The sequence below is a fragment of the Macrotis lagotis genome, chromosome 3 (genome assembly GCF_037893015.1).
Source record: "Macrotis lagotis isolate mMagLag1 chromosome 3, bilby.v1.9.chrom.fasta, whole genome shotgun sequence".
NCBI classification, from domain to species: Eukaryota; Metazoa; Chordata; class Mammalia; order Peramelemorphia; family Peramelidae; genus Macrotis; species Macrotis lagotis.
This window is the reverse complement of record NC_133660.1, coordinates 69,060,803-69,086,872: the sequence shown is the minus strand read 5'-3', so window position 1 is coordinate 69,086,872 and position 26,070 is coordinate 69,060,803. Positions and strand designations below refer to the sequence as shown.

The 26,070-nt window shown below is 37.7% G+C and overlaps 2 protein-coding genes across 6 annotated transcripts in view; one reads left to right on the top strand and one right to left on the bottom strand.

Annotated features, from left to right (window-relative positions):
* Nucleotides 1–24,746, bottom strand: part of UFSP2 (UFM1 specific peptidase 2) — a 41,213-nt gene extending 16,467 nt beyond the window's left edge. Inside the window, exons 1-7 of the mRNA XM_074228844.1 lie at nucleotides 24,648–24,746; nucleotides 20,092–20,170; nucleotides 10,717–10,900; nucleotides 9,673–9,739; nucleotides 7,380–7,537; nucleotides 6,589–6,781; nucleotides 4,299–4,445 (exon numbers count right to left, since the gene is read on the bottom strand). Coding sequence (XP_074084945.1) covers nucleotides 4,299–4,445; nucleotides 6,589–6,781; nucleotides 7,380–7,537; nucleotides 9,673–9,739; nucleotides 10,717–10,900; nucleotides 20,092–20,170; nucleotides 24,648–24,650 — 831 coding nt within the window. The 5' untranslated portion in view covers nucleotides 24,651–24,746. The remainder of the gene's footprint in view (nucleotides 1–4,298; nucleotides 4,446–6,588; nucleotides 6,782–7,379; nucleotides 7,538–9,672; nucleotides 9,740–10,716; nucleotides 10,901–20,091; nucleotides 20,171–24,647) is intronic.
* CFAP96 (cilia and flagella associated protein 96) overlaps nucleotides 1–26,070 on the top strand; it is an 87,147-nt gene that overhangs the window by 8,164 nt on the left and 52,913 nt on the right. For 2 of the 5 annotated variants that reach the window (XM_074228847.1, XM_074228848.1), the window contains exon 1: nucleotides 24,391–25,143. The exons of 1 other annotated variant lie outside the window; for it this stretch is intronic. The gene's annotated coding sequence lies outside the window, so the exon portion shown is untranslated. Of the gene's footprint in view, nucleotides 1–16,159; nucleotides 16,233–24,386; nucleotides 25,144–26,070 lie in introns of those variants that run through there. 2 more of the 5 variants (XM_074228850.1, XM_074228853.1) reach the window with 2 other exon arrangements.

Here is a 26,070-nt window from a genome sequence, read left to right as displayed (position 1 = left end):
TCTTTTTCTTTCCTGCTTATCTTTTTATGCTTCTTCAGTCTTTTATTTAATGACTGAAGTTACTGTTCAGTTCTAGTCTTTTTAAATCAAGAAAGTCTGAAAGTCCTCTACTTTACTGACTGTCTACTTTTCCCCTGAAAAGTAGTCGACTGGGTAGTTGATTCTCGGTGGATAGTTGATTCTTGGTGGTAATACATGTTTCTTTGCCTTCCACACTATCGTATTCCAAGCTCTCTGATTCTTTAATTTAGAAATTTCTAATGGGATATTTGAATTGTTTCCTTCTAACTACTTGAAATACTTTCACCTTGGTCTGGGAGCTCTTGAATTTAGCTACAATATTCCTTGAATTTTTTATTTTGGGATCTCTTTCAGGGGGGTCTTCAGTGCATTCTTTCATGACTATTTTACCCACTGGTTCTAGGATATCATAGCACCTTTCCTTAATAATTTCTTAACAGATGCTGTCCAGGCACCTTTTTTGATCACGACTTTCTACCTAAAATAATTTTAAATCATCTCTCCTGGATCTGTTTTCCAGGTTGGCTGTTTTTTCAATTAAATATTTTACATTTTCTTCTATTTTTTTCATTCTTTTGATTGGATTTGACTGATTTTTGATGTCTCATAGAGTCATTAATTTGCACTACACCAATTCTAATTTTTAAGGAATTACTTTCTTTAATTAGCTTCTGTACCTCCTTTTCCATTTGACCTATTCTACTTTTTAAGGAGTTATTTTCTTCAGTGAATTTTTTTTTTCAATTTGGTCAATTATATTTTTAAGGCATTGTTTTCTTCAGTTATTTTTTGTCCTTCCTTTTCCAAGCTGGTGACTTTCTCTTGCATAAAGCTTTTCATTTCTTATCCCAATTTTTCTTTTACCCCACTTAGATTTTTAAAATCTTTTTTGAGTTCTTCCAAAAACCTAATTTATAACCTAATTTTAGATCTGATAGGGCTAAATCACCTTCTTTTTACTTTTTTTTTTCCATTGAATCCCTGGAAATTCTTGACTTTTAATCTATCATTCCATGGTCCTTTATTACACAAAAATTTATTACACACACAAAAAAAAGGCTTGAGACCTATTCATATTTTCATTCGACACTTTGCATGTAGGCATTTGACATTGTTGTACTGTTCTGAATTTGTGTTGTGATCTCCCTGTAGCTTTCTATGTCAGGACTTTCTTTTGTGTGCGTGTTCATTTTCTAGTCTCTTTTGTAACTTTTAAAGCTGAGCTCTGCTCCTGGGGCACAGTGGGTACAGTCTCAAGCTTCCTGTGCTGGGGTAAATATAGGGTATTAAATATACATTAAATACAGAGTATTGAATTTAGAAACATAAAGAGCTGGACACAAATTCTATCCCTCTTCTCTTGTGACCCTCAGGTTAAGTCACAACTGTGTGCTACAAGTAATTTCCTAGGTCTATTATCTATTAAATAATTTTCTATTAAATTATTAATTATTAAATAATTATGTATTAAATAATCTAGGGCAGCTGAATGGCACAGTGGATAGAGTACTGGTCTTAGAATCAGAGGATGGAAGTTCAAATTTGGCCTCAGATACTTGATAATTACCTTGGGTGATGTTACCTTGGGCAAGTCACTTAACCCTGACTGCCTTGCATCCAGAGCCATCTCCAGTCATCTTGATTCATCTCTGGTCACTGGATCCAGATGGCTCTGGAGAAAAGGTGGTGATTTAGCACAGCCTCTCCCATTCAAATCCAATTCACATGCTTGTCATGGCATAAGCTCTCCTGATGTCACAGTCTTCTTCAAGAATTAAAGACAAAAGATCATTTATGGGCTACTATCAGCACTGGTGAAGTTTCCACATAAGGAATTTATCACTGACAAATCAGATTCTCCATGTAAAGATCTAAATTAATTTTTGGAAATATCACTTTTACTAAGTGAATAATATTCACTTGTGATTAATGGCTATTCCTATTGTTATTCAGATCTTTCTTTCAATCATTATAAGTTTATACTTATTCAAAAATTCCACATATGTATAGGTAGATTAATTCTCAAATATTTTATCGTTTTTGTTTTGTTAGTAGGATTTTTAAAATTTGTTTTCTCTTTCCTAACTAGTAAATAAGAATGCAGGTTACTTTTGTATACTGAGACTTAGCTGAATTTATTGTTTCCATTCACTTGTTGGTTGGTGGATTTCCTAGTTATAATGTGTTAATTGCAAATAATTACTTTCTGCTGTTAGTTGCTTTGATATCTTTTCTTGTCTTACAACAACTGTATGATTTCTAAAATTATGTAAAAAAGGGGTAAGAGTGGGCATTCTTCACTCTGTACATGTTTTTAGTGGGAATACTTCCAATACTTCTGGGTGGCATATTAGATTGAGTCTTAAACACCTGTTTTTTATTATATTAAGGTAAAACATTTCTATAGGGGCAGCTAGGTGGCGCAGTGGATAAAGCACCGGCCCTGGAGTCAGGAGTACCTGGGTTCAAATCCGGTCTCAGACACTTAATAATACCTAGCTGTGTGTCCTTGGGCAAGCCATTTAACCCCATTTGCCTTGTAAGAACCTAAAAAAAAAACTCTATAACTATTCTTTTTATTTTTATTTATTTTTTTTTAGATTTTTGCAAGGCAAATGGGGTTAAGTGGCTTGCCCAAGGACACACAGCTAGGTATTATTAAGTGTCTGAGACCGGATTTGAACCCAGGTACTCCTGACTCCAGGGCCGGTGCTTTATCCACTGCGCCACCTAGCTTCCCCTTTAGTTTTTTTTTAAATCATGATTGAAAGTTTCACATTTATTATTTTATTAAGGCTTTTTCTGCACTGTAATAATTATATGGTTTTTTTGGTTTATTTTATTATGTAGAGAATATGACTTCTATAACTGGTATAAACATTTGATTATGATGAAAAATTTTCATAATATACTGCTGTAAACAATTGACTCAAATTTTAATTTTACTTTAGTATTTTGTATTTATAATCTTTTGTGAAACTGGCTTATTAGTTTTCTTTTTAAGCACTGTCTCCACCTAGTGTTAAAAAGGTACTGAATAATGTTTCATCTTTTTCTATATTTATAATTTATGTAAAAGAAGACTATTTCTTCTTGAGAATCCATCCAGGGCATGCCATTTATAATTTACTGAACTTCAACATTTTGACAATTGAATGTTTTATAGGAAATACCAAAGATCTGCTTTTTTCTCCCTATGACTTTTAACAATCTTCACTACTTCTAAATTCCTAGATAACTGTCTTGAAAATACTCTATTAATCCAATTTCTTGCATGCAAAATGTTGGTAATATAAAATCAATAACAGCTACTGAAATTATGATTGAATTTTCTGAACAGGGTAAAGAATTCACTATGGACCAAATGACTCTATATTCTTTTTGTGTTTCTTATTAATTTGGTGACACAAATATATTCCAAGTCAGTATGATATCTGATTGCATTGTGTGTAGCATGGAATAAAATCCAAAGCGAGATTAAATTTAAACACTGGAATTAAACATCTCTGAAGAATAAATGAACTGTAGAAATAAAAAAGAATATGTTGTGTTGATCTCTTCTGACTAAAAGCAGCTGAAGAGCTCCCATCAAAAGAGCCCTATATAAGTATTAGTGTTACTATTTAATACTCGATAGTGTCAACATTCTAGGTCTCTTTTAGTACAAACATACATAGTACTTGGAAATATATATTTTATAAGATTTGTATTTACCAGTTACCTACTTTGTAGATTAGTGCTGTGTTGACTCCAAAATACAACTCACTGCCCTAAAAAGGCTGACAATGTCGTTGTGGAAGGTACATAAGATACAAGTTTATCCATACATATGTACATACACATATGAATACATTCATGAATGATGAGAACATAATCTTGGACAAAAAAAGATCAAGTTCTGTAAAAATAGTCCAGATGAAAAGTACTATGGAAAAATCATATGACAGAAAAGACTTTTAAATCATATCATTTCTTAAGATTTTCCTCATTTAGCAAAAAATTATTCCAGGGTTGTGATTTCTTCTATATCCAGTCTAGAAGATACCATGGCATAGATAAGAATTCAAATAATAGTAAATATGATTGAGAAAACTATTCTATTTTAGTTCTTGCACATTATTTCTAGCTGATAGAGCAAGAGAGTTTATGGAGAGAAAAAATATTACCAAGGTTAATTTGTTTTGAATACTAACAGGATGCTATCATTCTATTAATGATCTTTTAAAAAATAATTATTACAATTTTAATAATAATTAGATTTCCATAAAGCAACTTACCATACCAGACTCTGCTCCCAGTGGATTTAACTGACTATGTGGATTCCTGATATATCCATCTTTATATGGTTCATCTGGAAAGTGATAGGCATTAGCTCTTTTGAAGTAAGGTCTATCATGAGGTAGGTGGTATAGGTCATGTAATTCCTAAATGGAAGGAGAGTAAATAGGGAGAAATAGAGATTTAGATGAATCTTTAAATTTAATCCATTAAATAAACCAAATTCAATAATAATCCTAAATATGAAAAGTTGGTATACTATTTAGAAAGATTTTTAACCACAAGAATTTTTTAATCAACATTATTTTCCCAAGTATTTCATAAATAAAAAAATGAAAAAGGCTTTAAATAAGAATCATAATGTGACTTTAAAAGTACCCAGGCACTAAATCCATAATAGACTTCAAATAAATTCTGAGAAAATATTAGAATGATTGACATCAAGAAAATAGATATTGTGTAATATATATTTTACTGGCATATTTTCATAGGCATGAAAAGATACTTAGGGTTCAAAATTCAATGAAAACAATTAAATATTGACTATTTACTATGAATAAAAGAACTATGCTAGGGACAGAAGGAGAAACAAGGTCAAATTAATACTTGGTTCATGTCCTTGGTTCATAAGCCACCCAAATATCTAGTTAAATGATTTCTAAAAATTACCACCAGGAGGCATTTAGAAATAATTTTAAAACTATTCATTTAAAATTAATTACTGTAATTGATCAAAGGGTATTTCTAAAGAAAAAAGCAACTATTAACAGCCATATGAATGCTTCAAATCACTAATTAGAGAAGTAAAATTAACTCTGATGTTTCATCTTATGCACATCTGACTGGCAAAGATGGAAAAAAAATGAAAATGGGAAAACTGTTGGAAGAGCTGAGGGATGACAGATTCAGTATGGCACTGATAGTAGAACTGTGAACTGATCCACATTCTGGAAAAAAAAAAGTCAAATTGTAGTAAAAAAAAAATCACTAAATTATACAAATATATTCATTCTACCACACATACGCTTCAAGGAAGTCACACAAGGTGTCTTTCTTTCTAACACACACACACACACACACACACACACACACACACACACACAAACGAGCTCACATACACACCCATTTATAGCAGTAGTTCATATGGCATCAAAGAATTAAAAATTGTATGGTTTAAAAAATGGTTGAAAAAATTGCCATAGCAAGGTAACTGAATATTAATTGTCCTGTAAGAAAAGTCTTTTTAAAAATCTATTGGTTGAACACCAAGTTTTATTTTGTTTTTTAAAACAGCTTTAAAAAAGGCACAAAACTGAAGCAAAAAAGGTGGGGATGGAGGGAGGTAATATATATGGGACTAATCTGAAAAGTTTTTAAAAATTAAATAAAAATATGGGCATAATAAATTTCATAAAAAAAGATATTTTCAAAAGGCCAATCAACTCTGTGGCAAGAGAACTAAAAATCTACCTTATGGCGATCCATGGGATCTTTTATATACAAAGCATAAGGGGAGATAATACAGTAGTTCACTCTGAAAGTCTGAAGTATTTCTAACTACATCCCTAGGCATATATGTAAAAGATAACAATGCTCAAGTTGCCTGTACTAAGGAGAAAATCTAGAAGTTAAGAAACTTGCATTGCCTAAAGTCTGAAAGGAGGAGAGAAGAAGAGAGTCAGGACTGAGTCCTTTTTTCCTGGTACAGCCCATCAAACAGGCAGCTGCTTCTGTTGTAAGATAGGAGGAAATTCCAGCCTGGCAAGGTCATGTGGTAAAAAAAATATAACCCAATTTCTATCACTTCACAATTATATATCTTCATTTTTTTAGTAATCATGAGCTATTTACTAAAATGTAAACAATTCTGTAAGAGTAAGATCAACTAATAATCTAAGAGGCATTAGGAGAAAATAGGATACAATTTTGCCTAGGGCCTTCCCTGAATTTTTTCTCATACTAGAGGGATATAAAGATAGAAGACACCTAACAATGTTATTACTTGACCCTGTCATTTACATTACTTCATAAACTCTGAGAATGTCTTATAATACGTAGACCACATTAGATATGAAAAAGCAAAATGACAGTGAATTTGTTATTATGGATTTAATACATCAATTTGTACTTTAGTTGAAAATTAGAATAGCAGAATTATTTGACAAATTTTGCTTTTGAAACAGTATTACTGTAAAATAAAATTGTTTCCATACATTATCTTTATGTAGCCCTAACTAAATTAGGAACTACCTGTACCTGGTTCCCAAGACCTAACTAAGAGATTTTTACCTTTCTGTAAGATTGTAGCTGACCATCTGGAACTCCTGATGGATAGGAAATTGTTACAAGATTTTTCTCTCTAGGTAATAAAAAATGCAGTGGCTCAGGGACTACTATAGATGTTCCTTTCATGTATTTAAAAATGCATTTCTCCATATCAGTTAGTTGGTTGTGAATTGAATTTACTAGATGACTTCGAACTCTGTCAAATGAAGAAAAATATTTAAGTATAATTACAAAAGGTACATAGCCAAGATTTAAAAAAAATAAAAAAAGAGTTAGGTAACATCAATATTTCTGACAGCCTAAATCTGAAAGTATTTGTTGGACTTCCAGGGACTTTAAACAAGGTGTGGGCTAAATACCGTAACATGACATGGTTAACTGATTCCTAATTACCTACAGATTTTTTTCTTTTTTCTTTCCCAAGGCTACTGGGAATAAGTGACTTGCCCAAGGTCACACAGCTAGTGATTGGCAAGTATCTGAGACTGGTTGAACTCAGGTCCTCCTAACACCAGGGCCAGTGCTCTTATCCTAGGGCACCACCTAGCCGCCCCCAGATTTTTATAGCATCAATAACAGCAGTATTTTGAACAAAGTCACAATCAATGAGAAAAATAGGAACAGGTTTTTTTTTCTTTTAATCCAGGCTCCTGGGCTTATCTCTAATCAAAGATAAAACTAATATTTATTACATTATTCATATTTTTAAAAGAAATAATACATACAATACCATGATTAATGCAGGAAGTTGTGTGGAGTAACATGTTTATAAAAATGAGGCAAAGAAGACTTACGTTCCCCATGATTCTTCTGGATCTGCAGATATAACAGTATCAACTGGCAAAGTCATACTAACATAGTGGTGACCTCCACTTTCTCTTTCAATGATGGGAGCTACAGCAGCTAGAGAAGTTGACATTTCCAGCATGAGATCTATATTTATTATCTGAAGCTATAAAGACAATTGTAATTAATTTTAGTGAGATCATCAAATATATTCTAAAGCATGGATTCATTTTTCATCTTTCTACTTGTAGGTGGTTCTTGTATAAGGATGATGATGATGATATTTGTCCTTTATTCTCAAAGAAGATTATAACATCAGAGTTGACCTGACAAGTACATAACCTGGATTTGAGTGAGGGGGGCTGTGCTAAATTGCCAGTCTCACTAGGCAGCTAGGTGGTGCAGCAGATAGAGCATTGGCCTTGGAATCAGGAGGATGGGAGTACAAATACAGCCCCAGTCACTTGTCACTTACTAGCTATGTGATCTTGCGCAAGTCACTTAACTCTGACTGCCTTGCATCCAGGGTCATCTATAGTCATCCTGATTCATAGCTGACGACTGGACCTAGATGACTCTGGAGGAGAAAGTGAGGCTGGTGACTTAGCACGGCCCCCCCCCCCACTCAAATTCAATTCATGTGTTTGTCAATTGCATCACCTCCCTGTTGTCATGGTCCTTTTTGAGAATGAAGGACAACCCTTCACCAAGATAAGATCCAAAATGGTTACAGGACTTAGACATAAAAAAAAATACTATATGCAAATTAGAAGATCAAGGACTAGTTTACCTGTCAGATCTATGGAAAGGGGAGCAGTTTATGACTAAGGAAGACTTTGAGAACATCACCAAAAACCAATTAGATGATTTCGATTACATTAAATTAAAAAGCTTTTGCACAGATAAAACCAATGTAACCAAGATCAAAAGAAATGTAGTAAGTTGGGAAACAATCTTTACAACTAATGATTCTGACAAAGGGCTCATTTCTAAAATATACAGAGAACTGAGTCATATTTTTTAAAACAAAAAGCCATTCCCCAATTGAGAAATGGTCAAAGGATATGCAAAGGCAATTTACAGATGAGATCAAAGCAATCCATAGCCATATGAAAAATTGCTCTAAATCATTACTTATTAGAGAAATGCAAATTAAAGCTTCTCTGAAGTACCACTTCACACCTCTCAGACTGGCCAATATGACCAGAAAGGATAATGATCATTGTTGGAAGGGTTGTGGGAAATCTGGGACACTATTACACTGTTGGTGGAGCTGTGAACTCATCCAACCCTTCTGGAGAGCTATTTGGAACTATGCCCAAAGGACAACAAAAATGTGCATACCCTTTGACCCAGCAATACCACTACTGGGTCTATACCCTGAAGAGATGAGGAAAAAGGGTAAAAACATCACTTGTACAAAAATATTTATAGCAGCCCTGTTTGTGGTGGCAAAGAATTGGAAATCAAATAAATGTCCTTCAATTGGGGAATGGTTTAGCAAACTGTGGTATATGTATGTCATGGAACACTAGTATTCTATTAGAAACCAGGAGGGATGGGATTTCAGGGAAGCCTGGAGGGATTTGCATGAACTGATGCTGAGTGAGATGAGCAGAACCAGAAGAACACTGTACACCCTAACAGCAACATGGGAGTGATGTTCAACCTTGAAGAACTTGCTCCTTACATCAGTGCCACAATCAGGAACAATTTGGGGCTGTCTGCAAAGGAGAGTACCATCTGTATCCAGATAAAGAGCCGTGGAGTTTGAACAAAGTTCAAGGACTACTCCCTTTAATTTAGGAAAAAACCAGATATCTTATTGTCTGATCTTGTTACCTCTTAGACTTCTTGTCTCTTCTTTAAGGATATGATTTCTCTCTCATCACACTCAATTTGGATCAAGGTACAACATGGAAACAAAGTAAAGACTGACAGATTGCTTTCCATGGCGGGGTTGAGGGAGGGAAGTATGATTGGGGGGAAAATTGTAAAACTCAACATCTTTAATAAAAATAAATTTAAAAAAAGAGAATGAAGGACAAACATTTGTAGGTGATAATTGTTGCATTTAAGATTTTTTGGGTTAACACAAAAGCAAACTAAAGTGAACTAACTTTCTGATATGAATTCTTGTGAGCTAAAAGTCCAAAATGTGAAAAGGTAAAGAAATACGGGAGGTGTTAAATTATAAGATAAAACATCTTAATAAGCAAATGACTTAGGAAATCTTACAATTACATATAGAAGAAACTATAGATCTATGTGATTCCTAATTAACATGGGTGACAAGCTTACCTGTCCTTGTATCTTTTTATCTTTCTTTTTGCTGAATTTTCGCTTTGTCTCCTCTTCTTGGTCAAATCTAAAATTTTAATATACAAAGAACTTTAGGGCATTCATCATTTAAAACTATTCCTGCTAAGTTTTAAAACATACTCACTGCATCAAGTATCTTTGACAGGGATCTGATATAAAAGATATTCTGGAAGCTAACACAGATATGTGTTCTTTGGATTAATGGTCAAAGATATGAACAACCAGTTCTCAAAAGAAGGCTTGCAAACTATAATTGGCCATGGTAACTACTTCTAAATCACTAATTATAAGAAAACTGCCAATCAAAACTAAGGTGAATTTCAATTCACAACCAGAAATTTAGCACCCAAGAAACAGTGAACACTGAAAGGGTTGCAGGAAGGTAAGAACACTAATATACTTTTGATGGAGTTGTTAATTGGTCCAATCATTCTGGAAAACAATTTGTATTTATGATTAAAAAGTGACTAAAACGTCCATAACTTCTGACCTAGAAATCTCACTTCTGGTCACATACTCTTAAGAATTAAAAAAGTAGGAAAACTGTCCTATCTAATTCAAAATATTCAATATAATACTTTTGTGATAGCAAAGATAAATCCTTAGAAATGAAAGATGAAGAAATTTTTTAAAAAATTAGATAATTTATATGAATTGAAATAGACTAAACTAGGAAGAAAGAAAATTAGGAAATCAAAATACATAATACATACATCATAAATGGAAATAATAAATTAAACTGAGAATTGTGTAATTGTGATGACTATGGTTATCTTTAGAGAAGAGGTAAAAACATGTTTATTTTTCCCTTTACTGCATAACTAGAGAGCTATGGATGCAGGAAATTGCAAATATTGTTAAACACAGTCAAAGAATTGGTTTTACTAAACTTTTTCTTTTTCTTTTTTCACCTTGACTAAAAGAGAAGGAGAGTAAGTAGGCTAAGGAAGAGTAGAAAAAATATATTCAGCAGTGAATAGTAAAAGCAAAAGCTATTGATAATAAAAATTAGAGCATACTCACTGAATAAAGCGAAGTATTTCTTTACAAGCAGAATCGTCAGTTAGTTCTGCAGGAACTGTGTTCATGTTGCTGTTAGGCCATATGTATACTGAACTATGACAAATTTTGAACACGAGGGCATTTGACGACAGTTTTGCTGAAAGATCACTCAGTACATACTTTAATGCCTTTTTCGTAGAAATATCTGAATTAAAAGAATATATTTGCTATTATTAAGATAATTCTCTAATGATTTTCCTATCACTTAGGGATAACTTCAACAATTCAGAAACTATATTAGGTCCTAAGAATAGAAAGACAAGAAGCAGCCCCTGGCCCCAAGGAAGCTATACTCTACTAGTGAGATACATCATTATTCATAGCTAAGTAAATACAAAGTATATTAAGTATAATCACAAAACGTATATAGTCAAGATTTTTAAAAAAATAGCAGGAGTTAGGTAACATAGGGGTGGCTAGGTGGCGCAATGGATAGAGCACCAGCCCTGGAGTCTGACCTAGAAATCTCACTTCTAGTCACATACTCTTAAGAATTAAAAAAGTAGGAAAACTGTCCTATCTAATTCAAAATATTCAATATAATACTTTTGTGATAGCAAAGATAAATGCAGAGTACCTGAGTTCAAATCTGACCTCAGACACTTAATAATTACCTTGGGCAAGCCACTTAAACCCATTGCCTTGCAATGAGAAACAAACAAACAAAACAAAAAAGTTAGGAAACATCAAGTAAAACACTGAATTCTCTACTTTGGGAAATGCCAAGAAGTGAGCCTCAGGATACTTTACTTCATCTCTGACTTTGTTCCTTACTCCCTGTCCTCCTTTCTCTAGCTCCCAAATGTGCTGGGTGCCTTCACTCACTGGAATATAACTCCAACATCTAGCAGAATGCTTGGCACGTCATAAGTATATAATAAATGTTACCTTATTTCTACCTATCTTTGTACCTATCTACCTATCTTCTCTCTTATCTATCAACTTCTCTATCATCTATCTATCTATATACTTCTCTACCATGCTTAAATTTAGAGTACCCACCCTCAGGGTTCATATAGATAATTTCTGCCCAACCTGTGGTAGAGCATTACGAGCTTGTATTGGTCTGATCAGTCAGACAAACTTCAATTTGTTTCAAACACAGTGATGTTGTTTTGGTCTTCTTTGATAATGAAGGACAAGAACCAACCATCTATCACCTACCTGTTTTTCTATAGTCTACTTCTCTATCATCTTTTTCTTTACAATTAACTACTTATCATTTCCATTTATCTACTTCTCTATAATCTATTTACTTCTCTATCATTTATTATGTAACTATCTACTTCTCTAAAATCTATCTACTTCTCTAGTCTATTTACTTTCCTATCATCTACTTATTCATCTATCATCTACTGTATCATTTACCTAATCATCATCTACTCTATCATCTATTTCACTGTCACGTATAATTTATCTACTTCTCTATCATTTATCAATCAGACATGTCTATCTACTTCTATCATCCATCCATCCATCTAACTAGCTAACTATATATCTATCATTCTCCACAATATTATTAAGATTAAATTCAGTAAGGGTCCTGGGAAGCTCAGCACACTAATGGGAGAAAAATGTGGAGACATTTTAGGAAACCATCTGAGTGCTCTCTTAGCTTCAACAAGGCAGTCAGAGGAAAACATCTGAGAGAACAAGATTCCTAATTGCATAACAACCAGGACCTGAAGCACTGTGCAGAGTAGCTGGTGGAAAAGCAAACTTGGAGTCAGGAGAGCCCTGGTTTCATCTCTCACCTACAACATGGATTGTAGGGTAGATAATGACAGCATGGAGCAGTGGGACAACAGCTATCCGCAGATTCAGAAAAGGTGGGTTTGAATTTGGTCACTTTACTACCACTCTGGTTCTGACTTTCCTCAGGAAGGGTCAATTAGGCTAGCTTGCCTCCAACTGTCCTTCCAACTCTATCTATGAACCTTTCTTCTCTTAGTAAAGAATTGGGGGACCCTGGGAGTCTAAACTTCCATACACTCTCAAATGTAGTCACTGTTTCTGTTATCTTTGTCTAACTGTTGTTGTTGTTACAAAGGAGGTTCAATTCTGGGGTAGGATTAGAAGTAGGGAGTATATAGAGAAATGACCATGATATACAAAATAAGACATCATTTTAAAAAAAAGATAGTTACAATTCTGGAGAAAGCAATTTTTTAAAAAAAGATTTTATTTTGAATTTTAAAATTTTTCCCCTAATCTTACTTCCCTCCCACCACAGAAGGCAATTTGCCACTCTTTACATTGTTTCCATGGTATACATTGATCCAAATTGAATGTGATGAGAGAGAAATCATATCCTTAAGGAAGAAACATAAAGTATAAAAGATAGCAAAAAGGCACTAGTCCTTGGTTTTTGTTCAAACTCCACAGTTCTTTCTCTGGTTACAGATGGTATTCTCCATTGCAGACAGCCCAAAATTGTCCGATTGTTGCACTGATAGAATGTGCAAGTCCATCAAGGTTGATCATCACCCCCATGTTGCATTAGGGTGTACAATGTTCTGGTTCTGCTCATCTCACTCAGCATCAGTTCATGCAAATCCCTCCAGGTTTCCTGAAATTCCCATCCCTCCTGGTTTCTAATAGAACAATAATGTTCCATGACATACATATACCACAGTTTGCTAAGCCATTCCCCAAATGAAGGACATTTATTTGATTTCCAATTCTTTGCCACCACCAAACAGGGCTGTTATGAAAATTTTTGTACAAGTGAATGTTTTTACCTTCTTTCATCATTTCTTCAGGGTATAGACCCAGTAATGGTATTGCTGGATCAAAGAGTATGCACTTTTTGTTACCCTTTAGGTATAGTTCCAAATTGCTCTCCAGAATTCCAAATTGGACTCCAGAATGCAGAGAGCAGTTTTTTGTTTTTTTTCTTTTATTTTTTTAATTGTATTTTTAATTAAAGATATTATTTGAGTTTTACAATAATCCCCCCAATCTTACTTCCCTCCCCATGCCCCAAGGAAAGCCATCTGTCAGTCTTTACTTTGTTTCCATGTTGTACATTGATCCAAATTGAGTGTGATAAGAGAGAAATCATATCCTTAAGGAAGAGACAAGACGTCTAAGAGGTAACAAGATCAGACAATAAGATATTTTTTTTTTCTAAATTAAAGGGAATAGTCCTTGCACTTTGTTCAAACTCCACAGCTCCTTATCTGGATACAGATGGTATTCTCCTTTGCAGACAGCCCAAAATTGTTCCAGATTGTGGCACTGATGGAATGACCAAGTCCTTCAAGGTTTATCATCATCCCCATGTTGCTGTTACAGTGTACAGTGCTTTTCTGGTTCTGCTGGTCTCACTCAGCATCAGTTCATGCAAATCCCTCCAGGCTTCCCTGAAATCGTGTCCCTCCTGGTTTCTAATAGAACAATAGTGCTCCATGACATACATATACCACAGTTTGCTAAACCATTCCCCAATTGAAGGACATTTACTTGATTTCCAATTCTTTGCCACCACAAACAGGGCTGCTATAAATATTTTTGTACAAGTGATGTTTTTACCCTTTTTCATCATCTCTTCAGGGTATAGACCCAGTAGTAGTATTGCTGGGTCAAAGGGTATGCACATTTTTGTTGCCCTTTGGGCGTAGTTACAAATAGCTCATGGAGAGAGCAATTTTAATTGAATGATGGAGTCAGAAGGGAGTTTGTAAAGGGATAGAGACCTGAGTGGGAAGAGAGCAAATGAAGGACAAGAATAGGAACAACTCCTTCTGAAGATTTGGTTACAAAAAGGAAAAGTTTGAGGGAGATAGCTTCATTGGATAGCAGGATCAAGTGAAGGGTTTTAAGAATGGGGGAAACTGGCACATGACTATAGATTGTCAGAAAGGAACTAGTATACAAAGACTGAACACAGAAGACAGGGAATGATAGAGAAGGCAAGCTCTTGGAAGAGAAGGTGGGAGTAAGATCAAGAGCCTTGGAAAGGAAGGATCCCAACTTCATCAAAGATTTGAACAAAGGATGAGAGAAAGGGAAAGAAGAGAGGTTCAAGAGGAGAACATGATGAATGGGCTCTATTTTCTCAGGGAAGTCATAGGTGAGATCCTTAGGTGATAAAAGTTAATCTTTTTTTTTTCAAATTTAAGGCAATGGGGTTAAGAGTGACTTGCCCAAGGTCACACAGCTAGGCAATTATTAAGTGTCTGAGGTCACATTTGAACTCAGGTGTCCTGACTCCAGGGCTGGTGCTCTATCTACTGCGCCTAGCTTTTTTCTAAAGAGATAAATAATTTTGTGAACAATTTCAGTTGAATGCTGCCAATAAAATTGTTAGATCCCAGGTTAAGTCCGTAAGGTTAAGTCTCTATCCCCTTTCCTCTCTTTCAGTAATGACCATCCCCATAGTTTAGGTACCAAATGGAATGATCTAATATTGATCACCTTATATTTACTGATATTATCCTTTGATTTGAGTGGATACAGAACTGAAAGTTGGAGTCAGATACTATTTGAATCTTGGCTCTGACACAAAGTGGGTGATCCTGGACAAGTGAGTTAACTTTCAGAGTCATTTTTTCCTCATCTGTAAAGTGAGGCTTACATTTTACACTACTTACTTCATCAGGTTTTGGTTAGATAAGCATTTGGTTAGATAAGCATTTTACAGTCTGTAAAATTTTACAGACTGTAAAATGTCCTCAAAATATGATCTAAAAGTAATGCTCTAACAAGATACTGTGTTTAAGCCTTTTATCCTTCCCAGGAATGAAAAAGTTTTACCCTCATATGGAAATTATGAGCATCAGAAAGCAGGCTGAGGAAATACCACATGACAGACACAAAGAAAAATTTTAATCCAGGCTGCTTGTTAGGATTAGGGTCAGAAGGGAGTTCATATCACATCTTTTTTCCCCTCTAATGAGAACCAGTTAGAGACTAGTTTTTAGCATTGTTAGAAGAAGATAAACTTTTTGTCCTTTTATGACGATGTTCTAATGTCTGGTAATTTATAATGCCATCCTGGCAGAAGTCAGCCAATGGTCTCCCTCTTTTTTGGTCTGCACTATCTTTCTCCTTGCCTAACCACAGGTGAACTTCTGGGCTTTTCTTTGGCCCCAAGTCTCCCAAATACATATTTAAGCTAAATTTTGTCTGTTATTTTAGTTAATACATATAATATCCTCCTCACCTCTCAATAAACAGATTTTGAGAGACTTAAACATGTGATTTCATCAAAATATGAACGTCCAGTACAGAAACTCTTTCCACCAATGCAGATTAGTAACTTAGAGAGTTACTTGGGTGGGGGACAATGAGAAGTATTCCCAAAGTAGGACTTAAATTAAAATAGATCTTTCTCTTGGCAGAGGTAAGATGACGACAAGAGAGTATAGTTTCTTAGGTGCTCTCTCTTAAAACTTATTAGGTAAGGACTCTAACTACATTTTCGAGAGAAAAAATCCACCTAAGGACCTAGTGAGGCAATTCTCCAACCCAAGGTAAGCCTCCTGTAGGCAGCCCCAGGGCACTGGGAGCCGTGGCTCACAGCTGGGGGGGGGGGTGGTTTCCTGACTTACACCCAGGGTAGCACCGGACACAATTTGGGGCATCAGCGGGGGACCTCTGCCAGAGCAATGTGAAGTCCAGCACTCAGGGCACACAGCAAGCAGTGTGGTCACTGCAGCCCAGATACAGAAACCAGAAGCAGGCAGAGCCAGTAAGCAAGAGCCCCCAGAGCATGAGTGCTGAGCCTAAGGAGGGGAGTGGAGAGAGACTGCTGAGCTCTGTCTTCTGTCCCTGGAACAGGACTCTGGGGCTCTGACCACATTCAGATCCTGATCACAGTCTAGGCGCCCCCCCCCCCCATAGAACAGCAGGGCCCCCCCACCTCAGCCCCATGGCAGAGGGGGGCACTTATGGTCATTCACAGACCAGGAGGGAGGACAGAGCCTCACACACTGAGATCCTTGGGTGGGGGGGGATGTCCCACTAATACTCAAAAGCTCAGGAAGCACCCTAAAACCAGGCACAGGCTGGAGAAATGAGTAAGCAGAGAAAAAAGAGGAACACCATTGAGAAATACTTTGCCTGTGATCCCAAGAAGGATCCAAACACTCAATCTGAAGATGAAGAAGCATAAGCTCCTGCATCTAAAGACTCCAAAAAAAACAGCAATTGGGCTTGGGCTATGACAGATGAAAAAAGACTTTGAAAATCAAGTGTGGGAGATAGAAGAAAAATTGGGGAAAGAAATGAGAGATGCAGGAAAAACATGAAAATGAAGTCAGCAGCTTAGTCAAGGAGATGCAAAAAAATGCTTAAGAAAATAACATGCTAAAAACCAGCATAAATCAAATGGATTAAACAATTCAAAAAGTTATTGAAGGGGGCAGCTAGGTGGTGTACTGGATAAAGCACTGGCCCTGGAGTCAGAAGGAGTACCTGGGTTCAAATCCGGTCTCAGACACTTAATAATTACCTAGCTGTGTGGCCTTGGGCAAGCCATTTAACCCCATTTGCCTTGCAAAAACCTAAAAAAAAAGAAAAGAAAAGAAAAGAAAGGAAAAGAAAAGAAAAGAAAGGAAAAGAAAAGAAAAGAAAAGAAAGCTCTCTGAGGAAAACAAATCCTTCAGACAAAGAACAGAACTCAGGGAGATTGCTGATTTTATGAGAAATCAGGACACAATACTTCAAAACCAAAATAATAAAAAATTAGAAGAAAAATGTGAAACATCTCATTGAAAAAACAACTGATATGGAAAACAGATTTAGGAAATATAATTTAAAAAATATTGGAATACCTGAAAGCCATGATCAGGAAAAGAGCCTTGACATCATTTTCAAAGAATTACTACAGGAAAATTGCCCTGATATCCTAGAAGCAGAAGGCAAAATAGAAATGGAGAGAATCCACCGATCTCCCCGAGAAAGAGATCCAAAAAAAAAAAACAACCCCCAAGAATATTATAGCCAAGTTCCAGAACTCCCGAGTCAAAGAGAAAATATTTCAAGAAGCCAGAAGAAAACAATTCAAATATCGTGGAGCTGCAATCAGGATCACACAGGATGTAGCAGCAACTACATTAAAAGCTCGTAGGACTTGGAATATAATATTCTGGAAGGCAGAAGAGCTCAGAATGCAACTGAGAATCAACTACCCAGCAAAACTGAATGTCCTCTTCCAGGGAAAAAAGATGGGCTTTCAATGAACCAGGGGAATTTCAAATGTTCCTGTTGGAATGGCCAGAGCTGAACAGAAGGTTTGATCTTCAGATACAGGACTCAGGTGAAGCATAGAGATTGGAGGAGAGGGGGAAAATATGAGGGACTTGATGAGGAACTGCATGTATTCCTGCATAGAAAAATGATACTGATAATACTCATATGAACCTTCTCAGTTAATAGAGCAGGTAGAGGGAGCTTTTATAGTTGAAGCACAGGAGAAAGCTGAATTTGAAGATAAAATATGGTGTAAAAATGGAGTCAATAGAAAAAAGGGAAATGTAATGGGAGAAAGAAAAAGGAGAGGGGGAAATAGGCCAAGATATCTCATGTAATAAGTATTTTCTTTATTACAATGAGCTATTGCAATGATATGGAAAGGGGGAAGGCCAGGGGAAATGAGGGAATCTTCACTCTCATCAGTGGTGGCTAGGAGAGGAAACAGCATATATATATATATACTCAATGGGGTATACGTATCTGGAGTAAGAAGGAAAGGGGGGGGCAGGGGGAAGTGGGGATGTGAATGATGGAGGAGAGGATGGACCATGGGGGGAGAGTGGTCAGATATAACACATTTTCCTTTTTACTTCTAGCAAGGGGCTGGGATTGGATGGCCTGTCTGGGACCATAGGGCCAGGTGGATGCTGGCCCTAAGGGGTGGTATGGGGGCTCAGGGTCTCTTGGCCCCAGGACTGGGGATGTGTCTCCTGTGCCACTCAGCTACCCTACAGCAGAGTCAGAGTAAAAGGAGAGAGAAAATATAGTACATGGTAGTGGAGAAGTACGAAAGGAGGAGTTGAGATCAGCAATGGCAACGGTGGAAAAATATGGAAGTAACTTTTTGGTGGTGTTGGAACACAGATTGAAGCACATTTTTTTATTATTATTATTTTGGGGGGGTGCAGGACAAATGGGGCTGGGTGGCCTAACTGGGGCTGCATAGCTGGGTGATTGTTGGGTGTCTGAGGCCGGATTTGGACCCGGGTGCTCCTGGCTCAAGGGCCAGTGCTCTGTCTGCCACCTGGCTGCCCCTATTATCATTACTATTTTATTTTGGGTCTTTTTTTTTCTTCTTTTGGTTATTGCAGGGCAATGGGTTGGGGTGGCTTGTGTGGGGTCACACAGCTGGGTGATTGTTGAGTGTATGAAACCAGATTTGGGCTTGGATGCTCCTGGCCCCAGGGCCAGCGCTCCACCCACTGCACCACCTGGCCATACCTAAAATTATTACTATATTTTTTAGTTTTAATTTTTTTCTCTCCCCTTTACTTTATCGCTCATGTGGGTCTATATTTTGGGGGGGGAGGGGGTATTATGTTTACTCTTAAACAAGAGTATTTTATTAATGTATATAAAAAAAATTGTGCAAAATAAGAATAAGAACTGGAGGGGCGGCTAGGTGGCGCAGTGGATAGAGCACCGACCTTGGAATCTGGAGTACCTGAGTTCAAATCCGGCCTCAGACACTTAATAATTACCTAGCTGTGTGGCCTTGGGCAAGCCAATTAACCCCATTTGCCTTGCAAAAACCTAAAATACAAAAACAAAATAAGAATAAATACATTTTAACAAAAAAGGTAGAGCTTTCTGAATCCATGGCAAAATGAGGAAAAAATCTACGTTCAGGGAACCAGAGACCATCTCACTTGTTAGAGAAAATCCAAATGTTAGCAATACTTCAATATTTTAAGGATTTGTGATTTCATTTACATAGATATTTCCTACACTAACACAGACTACAATTCCTTTATAATTTAGTAAATGGTTTTCATGAGTTACTGTGATTTAAAAAAATAAAAAACAAAAACTGATCAGTAATTAACCAGATCTCCCTAAATTTGGTTAGGCTGGTGCTTATAGACTAGTGCCTTTTCAGGATGGTCTGACTTTCTAGTGCTTATACCCTAATGACAAAGTCACCTGTAATTCAGGGTCGCCAAAATAAGGAATAAAGATGGGACTTTTCTTTGTAACTCTAGAATGCCTTGCACATAGAAAGCAACTAATAAATGCCTGTTGACTGACTGAAGAGTAGGATGCTCAAGGGAGCAGTGATACTGAGCAGCAAGAAAGTTCTGTCCAGAATGTTTTATCACCTTTTTTTCTAACCATAATGTGGGTTTTGAAACATACCATCAGTAGAAGCTAGCTGAAATGCTAGATCAAGGCCTCCCCTTATTCTGAAAAGCAGATCCATTGTATCTGAAATCACCTGGGAAAAATAAAAAACAAGCCAAAAAAAGAGTTAGAAGATAACCAAAAAGAAAAGTAAAACACTCTCACAACCTTAAATACTGAACCAAAAGTACTTTAATCTACTACTTTCTAAAGTCTCCCAAAACACAAGAATGATTTAAAAATTCCAACTTTATATAACCTCAGTAAATTTTGTCCAATGTAACTAAGTAAAAACCAACATTTAGTGGATTTGAAATGTAGCCATCATAAGATTTGCTCTAAGTCTTTAGAGACATAAGCTTGTGCTCCAAGGCAGCAGCAAAAGGAGATGGTACCAGATGAAAGAGAGTTCATGGTCAATATGAAGGTAACATAGCTCCCATTTTCTAGAATCAAGAATTTGTCCCCAACACGCTACAGTCCAATGATGCTGACATCTTTCTTTTCCTCAGATGACATTCCAGCTCTCTTCTCTTTCTCTTTCCATCTCTCCATTTCTCTACCCTGGCTATTCCCTAAGCCTGAAATGCTATTCTTTGCTTCTTAGAATCCCTGGTTTTCTTCAAGACTTAACCCCTCTCCTGGAGACCTTTTCTGGTTCTTCTAGATCTAGGGTCCAGATCTAGGCAACATTCTGTATTATCTTACTAGATCTACATAAGTCCATCTCATCTGTCTTATGAGAATGTAAGTCCTATGACAGTCTGGACCATATCACTTATATTTTTCTATCCCCACTACTCAGCACAGAAGCTGGTATAGAGTAGGTCCTTAATAAATATTTGCTGACAGATAGGAAAATAAGATACAGTAGGTATCTTGTTGAATCTTCCAAGCTTTGGGCAAGAAGCAGTTTGGTACAGCAAGAATGGGCTCTGGAGTTGGAATCATAAAGATCTAGCTTTCTGAAACTTATTAGATCAATGACCATGCATCAATCACATCACTTTCTTGAGTCAATTTCTTCATTTGTAAAATAGATAATATATGCAGCACCTACCTTGAAGGTTATATTAAGATCCAAATGAGACTTTATGTTAAATGCTTTGCATTGCTTAAGGAGATCAAATATCTATTATTATCAATGAAAACCATTTTAAAAAATTTAAAGAATATTTACCCATGTTCCCAAATTTGGGGGCTGAATTTTTCAAAGAGATAAATTAGTAAATCAGATGTTTGCTCCTCAAACACCATTTAAAAAGTTGGAGAAGGAAGTATTTATTTCAAGATAGAGGAGAGATTACAAATAGGAAAAGACAGCCAGGTACAGTGGAAATAACACTGTCTTTGGAGAATCAGGATTCAAACCATACCTAATGTTACTATGACCAATTCAGTTTCCTCATCTGTAAAATGGGAGAATTGGACTAGAAAGCCTCTTAGGTCCCTTTCAAGCATATATATATATATATATATATATATATATATATATATATATATGTTACCTGAAGACTAAGGGATGCGTGAAAGACTAGTGAAGAAGATGCAGCAGCATAATATAAAAACACAATGAGGTACAAATAAACTCCTAAGGACCTTGAATTTTATTGAAGACCAGTATCAGAATTTTACACTTTTATTCTGTACATAATAGGGAAACCAGGGGAAGGAAAGATCAGAGTAATACATGAGAATATTTCAAGTAGATAAAAAAAAATAGACTAGAGAAAGAGGAGCAGTAGGGAAGCTGTTACAGGAGTATTACAGGAAAACATAAGTTAATAAGTAGGGAGGATGCTCTGTGTGTGTGTGTGTGTGTGTGTGTGTGTGTGTGTGAGAGAGAGAGAGAGAGAGAGAGAGAGAGAGAGAGAGAGAGAGAGATCATAGAGGAGGCAGGAAAGGCTTAAAATGCTAATCTTAGGGGTGGCTAGATAAAGCATTGGCCCTGGAGTCAGGAGTACCTGGATTCAAATCCGGATCTCAAACACTTAATAATTACCTAGCTGTATGGCCTTGGGCAAGCCACTTAACTCCATTTGCCTTGCAAAAACCTAAAAAAATAATCTTGGCATGTCTGCTCTCCCAAGTACTTTCAAATTTCTAGTTTTTGGTCTTCAGAGGAAGTCTCATATCCTGTATCTCTGTTGATTTATTATTAAGATACTATACCTAGTCCCCCCCCCCCATTTCTAAAAATGTCTTTTGGAGTTTGGAAACTTTAATAAACTTGTGTAATGCTTTAACTTTCACTCCAATGACAGAAAAATCCAAGAGTGAAACACCTGGAACTGGAGGCATAGGTTTAGTGTGGACTCAAAGTTAGGAACCTAGGATTTCATCTAGGTTTTGATCTATGCAATTCATACAAACTCTATGAGTCCATAAAATTGGGGTGATAATACTTATACTACCAGTCAGATAATCATTAAAACAGAGACAGAAGGAACTTCCAAAGTAATGTAATTCAAAAGATACCTAAGTTGAAATCTCCTCAAAAGTCTTTTACATGAAAATGTCTAGGAATGAGGAATTCACTAACCCTAAGGGCAGCTGTAAATGTAAATTTTTCCTTAGCTTGAGTTTAAATACTACAAGCCTGTAATCACCACTGATTGGTCCCAATTCCACCCTCTGAAGTCAAACATCAATAACCCCTCAAGAGACCTCAGTGCAATGAAGGAGAAAGAATAGGTTTAGAAACCTGCTTCTGAGGAGGAAAAGTCAAGTTTATAGGCTTCCAAAGCAAAATAAACTATATTTTTATCCCTAAGATAACAGGATCCCACTGGGGGTTGACTCCAGACAGATCCAGACTTGGGTTAAATCACTTTGGCAAGACTGGAGGCAGGGAGAACAATTGGAAGGCTGGTGTAATTATCCAGTTCAGAGGTGGTGAGGGCCTGAAACAAGGGGGCATATGTGAGTGGAAGAAGGGCATGTTATGAAGGTAGCAACAGAAATTGTAAAGTTTGGGGCAAAAAGTGAAAGTTCAAGTTTTGATGTGTTGAGTTTAAGATGTTTTGGAAGCACCCAGTTTGAAATGCCTAATAGACAAGTGATAATACATGAGTGAAGCAATAAAAAGTATCTTCTGACCTGAAGTGATCCAATTGTAGGCTCTACATTTTAGTTAGGACAAGGATAAGCTAGAATGGTTTGGAGCTTGAATAGAATGTCCACTAGACAAAAAAGTGCCCTATGAGAACTGTTTGAAAGGAACTGGGTATGTTTAATATGATTTTTTTTTTTAGGTTTTTGCAAGGCAAATGGGGTTAAGTGGCTTGCCCAAGGCCTCACAGCTAGGTCATTATTAAGTGTCTGAGACTGGATTTGAACCCAGGTACTCCTGACTCCAAGGTCGGTGCTTTATCCACTAAACCACCTAGCCGCCCCTGGGTGTGTTTAATATGAAAGGAAATTTTATAAAAAAAAACAACAAAAAAACCTTGGCTATCTTAAAAATGAGGAATCTGTCTCGTTTAGCTTAGCTCCAGAAGAGGCTCAATAGGTAGATATGGGAGAAATGTAGATTTGGGTTTCTGTCAAGAAAATCTTCCTAACTTTAGCATAATTCCTGGCATATGGTTTGTAGGTTCTTACTATGTTTTATTGACTGACCAAAATATCTTCCAATCAGACCTCAAGAAATCTAAAGTACAATGAATTTTAATGACTCTTAAACTAAGCTTTGAGGCCTGAAAGGACTCAGGCGAAAGAAAAGATGATAAATGTAATTGTAAAAGAGTAAAAAAGTTAACACAGTGCCTGGCCCCGAGTAAGCATTCTGTAAATACTAGTTATTATGACAATGTAACACATTAAGGTTTGCAAAACAAATATCTATGATCTCCTTTGATCATAACCACCAAGACCACCAACCCTTAACATTTATTGAGCCTTTACTAAAGGTCAGGCACCGCACCAAGCATTTTACACATTTTTGTACCTTCAAAACAGCTCTAAATGAGGTGCTTTTATTATCCTCATTCAATAGATATAGTAGCCTCAACACAAAGCCAGCGTTGTACAACTGGTAAGTAGAAACTGAGGCGAAGCATCAGCATCAGGGTCAGCCCAGGATCCCCAGCAAGTGGAGGGGCTGTCATCCTAAGGTACCGGCTAAGGTCAGCGGGAGGTGTGCAAAACTTCCGTGCAAGTGTCCAGGTACGAGTGTACGGCACACCTGCACAGGGAGTCTGGGCCCGCGCATGCGCCGCGCATCCAGCCGCGCACCGAGCCGCTCTCCCCGCATGCGCACACCTTCACCTCGGCAGCGCAGGCTTACGCCTTCCACGCGGATCCATCGTCCGGATGCCGCTGCTCTAGGCTCGGGGCTGGGTCACCCCCTTCCTCCCCAGGTTACCCTCAGGGACGTGGAAAGCCTTGGAGGGCAGGGGCCGGTCCTCCCCGTCCGGGCCTGACCGCCCCCAAGGCCTCCCCGGGCCGCCGTGGAGCGGGCGCTGCCGGGCGTGGGCACCGCTGCCACTCTCCCCGCCCCCCAGCCGCGGGCGTGGGGCCCCTGGACGCCGCCTTCCTCCGCCCGAGCTGGGCACATGGAGCACACTCACCATGTTGGCGGAAAACTATAGGATGCGAAGCCCCGGAAGGATGCGGGAAGGAAGAGGCCGGAAATAGGAAGAAAGAGGCGGGCACGGAGGGGGGAAGACTACCACTCCCAAGATGCATTTCGGCGGAGCGGTCTATTTTTCCGCTCGCTCACCCGGACGGGACGCAGATTTCTGATTGGAGAGTTCCAAGTGTCTCCGACGGGGGGGGGGGGGGATTTCCTTTGTGTCCCTCGAACCTTCCCTTCTCCTTCTAAGCGGCGCGTCCCGTCTCCGCCCTCCCGGGATGGACTCGCCCAGAAGCTGAGTACCTCCGCGCAACAAAGAGCGGCGCCCTGGGCCCTCCTCCTCTTAGCGCGGGGCGGCGGCGGCCAGCTCTGGGGCTCGCTTCGCGGCAGCCCCTCCCCCACCCTCCTTCTGCTCGCTTCTTGCCTGGCTTTCTTTACCTGTCACAGGTAGTTGGAGCCTATTTTAAGTTTATAAGCGAGCGGGAGTACAGGTAAGTGGGGCCCCGCGGGCTCCGGACTCCGCTCGGCCCGGCCCTGGCAAGCCTTTATGTCTCTCCTCCCTCTTCGCGCTTCGGGGCCTGGACCCCTTTGGCTGTCCGCATTCTTTTTTTTATAACGTTTTTATCGCATAAAAAGCAGAAGTGACTAGCTGCAGCCGCTCAGGTCCCGGCAGAGGTTGGCTCTGTGGCCCCGGTGCCCTGCAGTTGCCAGGGCTCCTCACCCACACAAGCCGGGCACAGGGCCCGCCCCACACGCAGAATTGGCTGCTTTAACAACTCGGCTCTCTGCTTTTAGGTTTAATAAGCCAGAACAATTAAAACAAAGCGAATCTCGATTTGTGGAATATGTCCCAATCTTGTTCCGCAGCACTCTGGTTTGGCTGTTCCCATACCAAGAGTACATTCCCTGCACATCTGTGCTTTTCAGAATTCTCCTTCAAGGCCCAGCACAAGGAGCTATGAATACCTTGAAAATTTCAAATCCCCCTCCCCCCAGGTAAAATTAACCTTTTTTTCCCCAAAGTTTTCTCATTAAACTATTTTTTTAGCACTTTTCACATACTAAATGTGTAAACTTCTCAAAGGGTAGGATTGTTCCAATTTTTATTTTTGTAAATTTTGATTCTACTGGTTGAGGAGGAGAATTAAAATATCTCCCCCCCCCCCCCAAATAGATTAGCAAAGGACAGAGCTAGACATCGCACCATATAACAAAATTTGAGGAACTAGCCTTGTATAGTTGTTAAAAGTTCACTATGTGAAAAAAACATGATTCTTTACTTTTAACTACTTTCAAAGGGTTATAAGAATATTGTCCAGATCATAACTGGACTATTCTGAACAATCTTAAAAATTAACTTTACTGGGGGGGGGGGTGGAGCCAAGATAGCAACAAGAGTGGATCCTCTCTTAGGCATT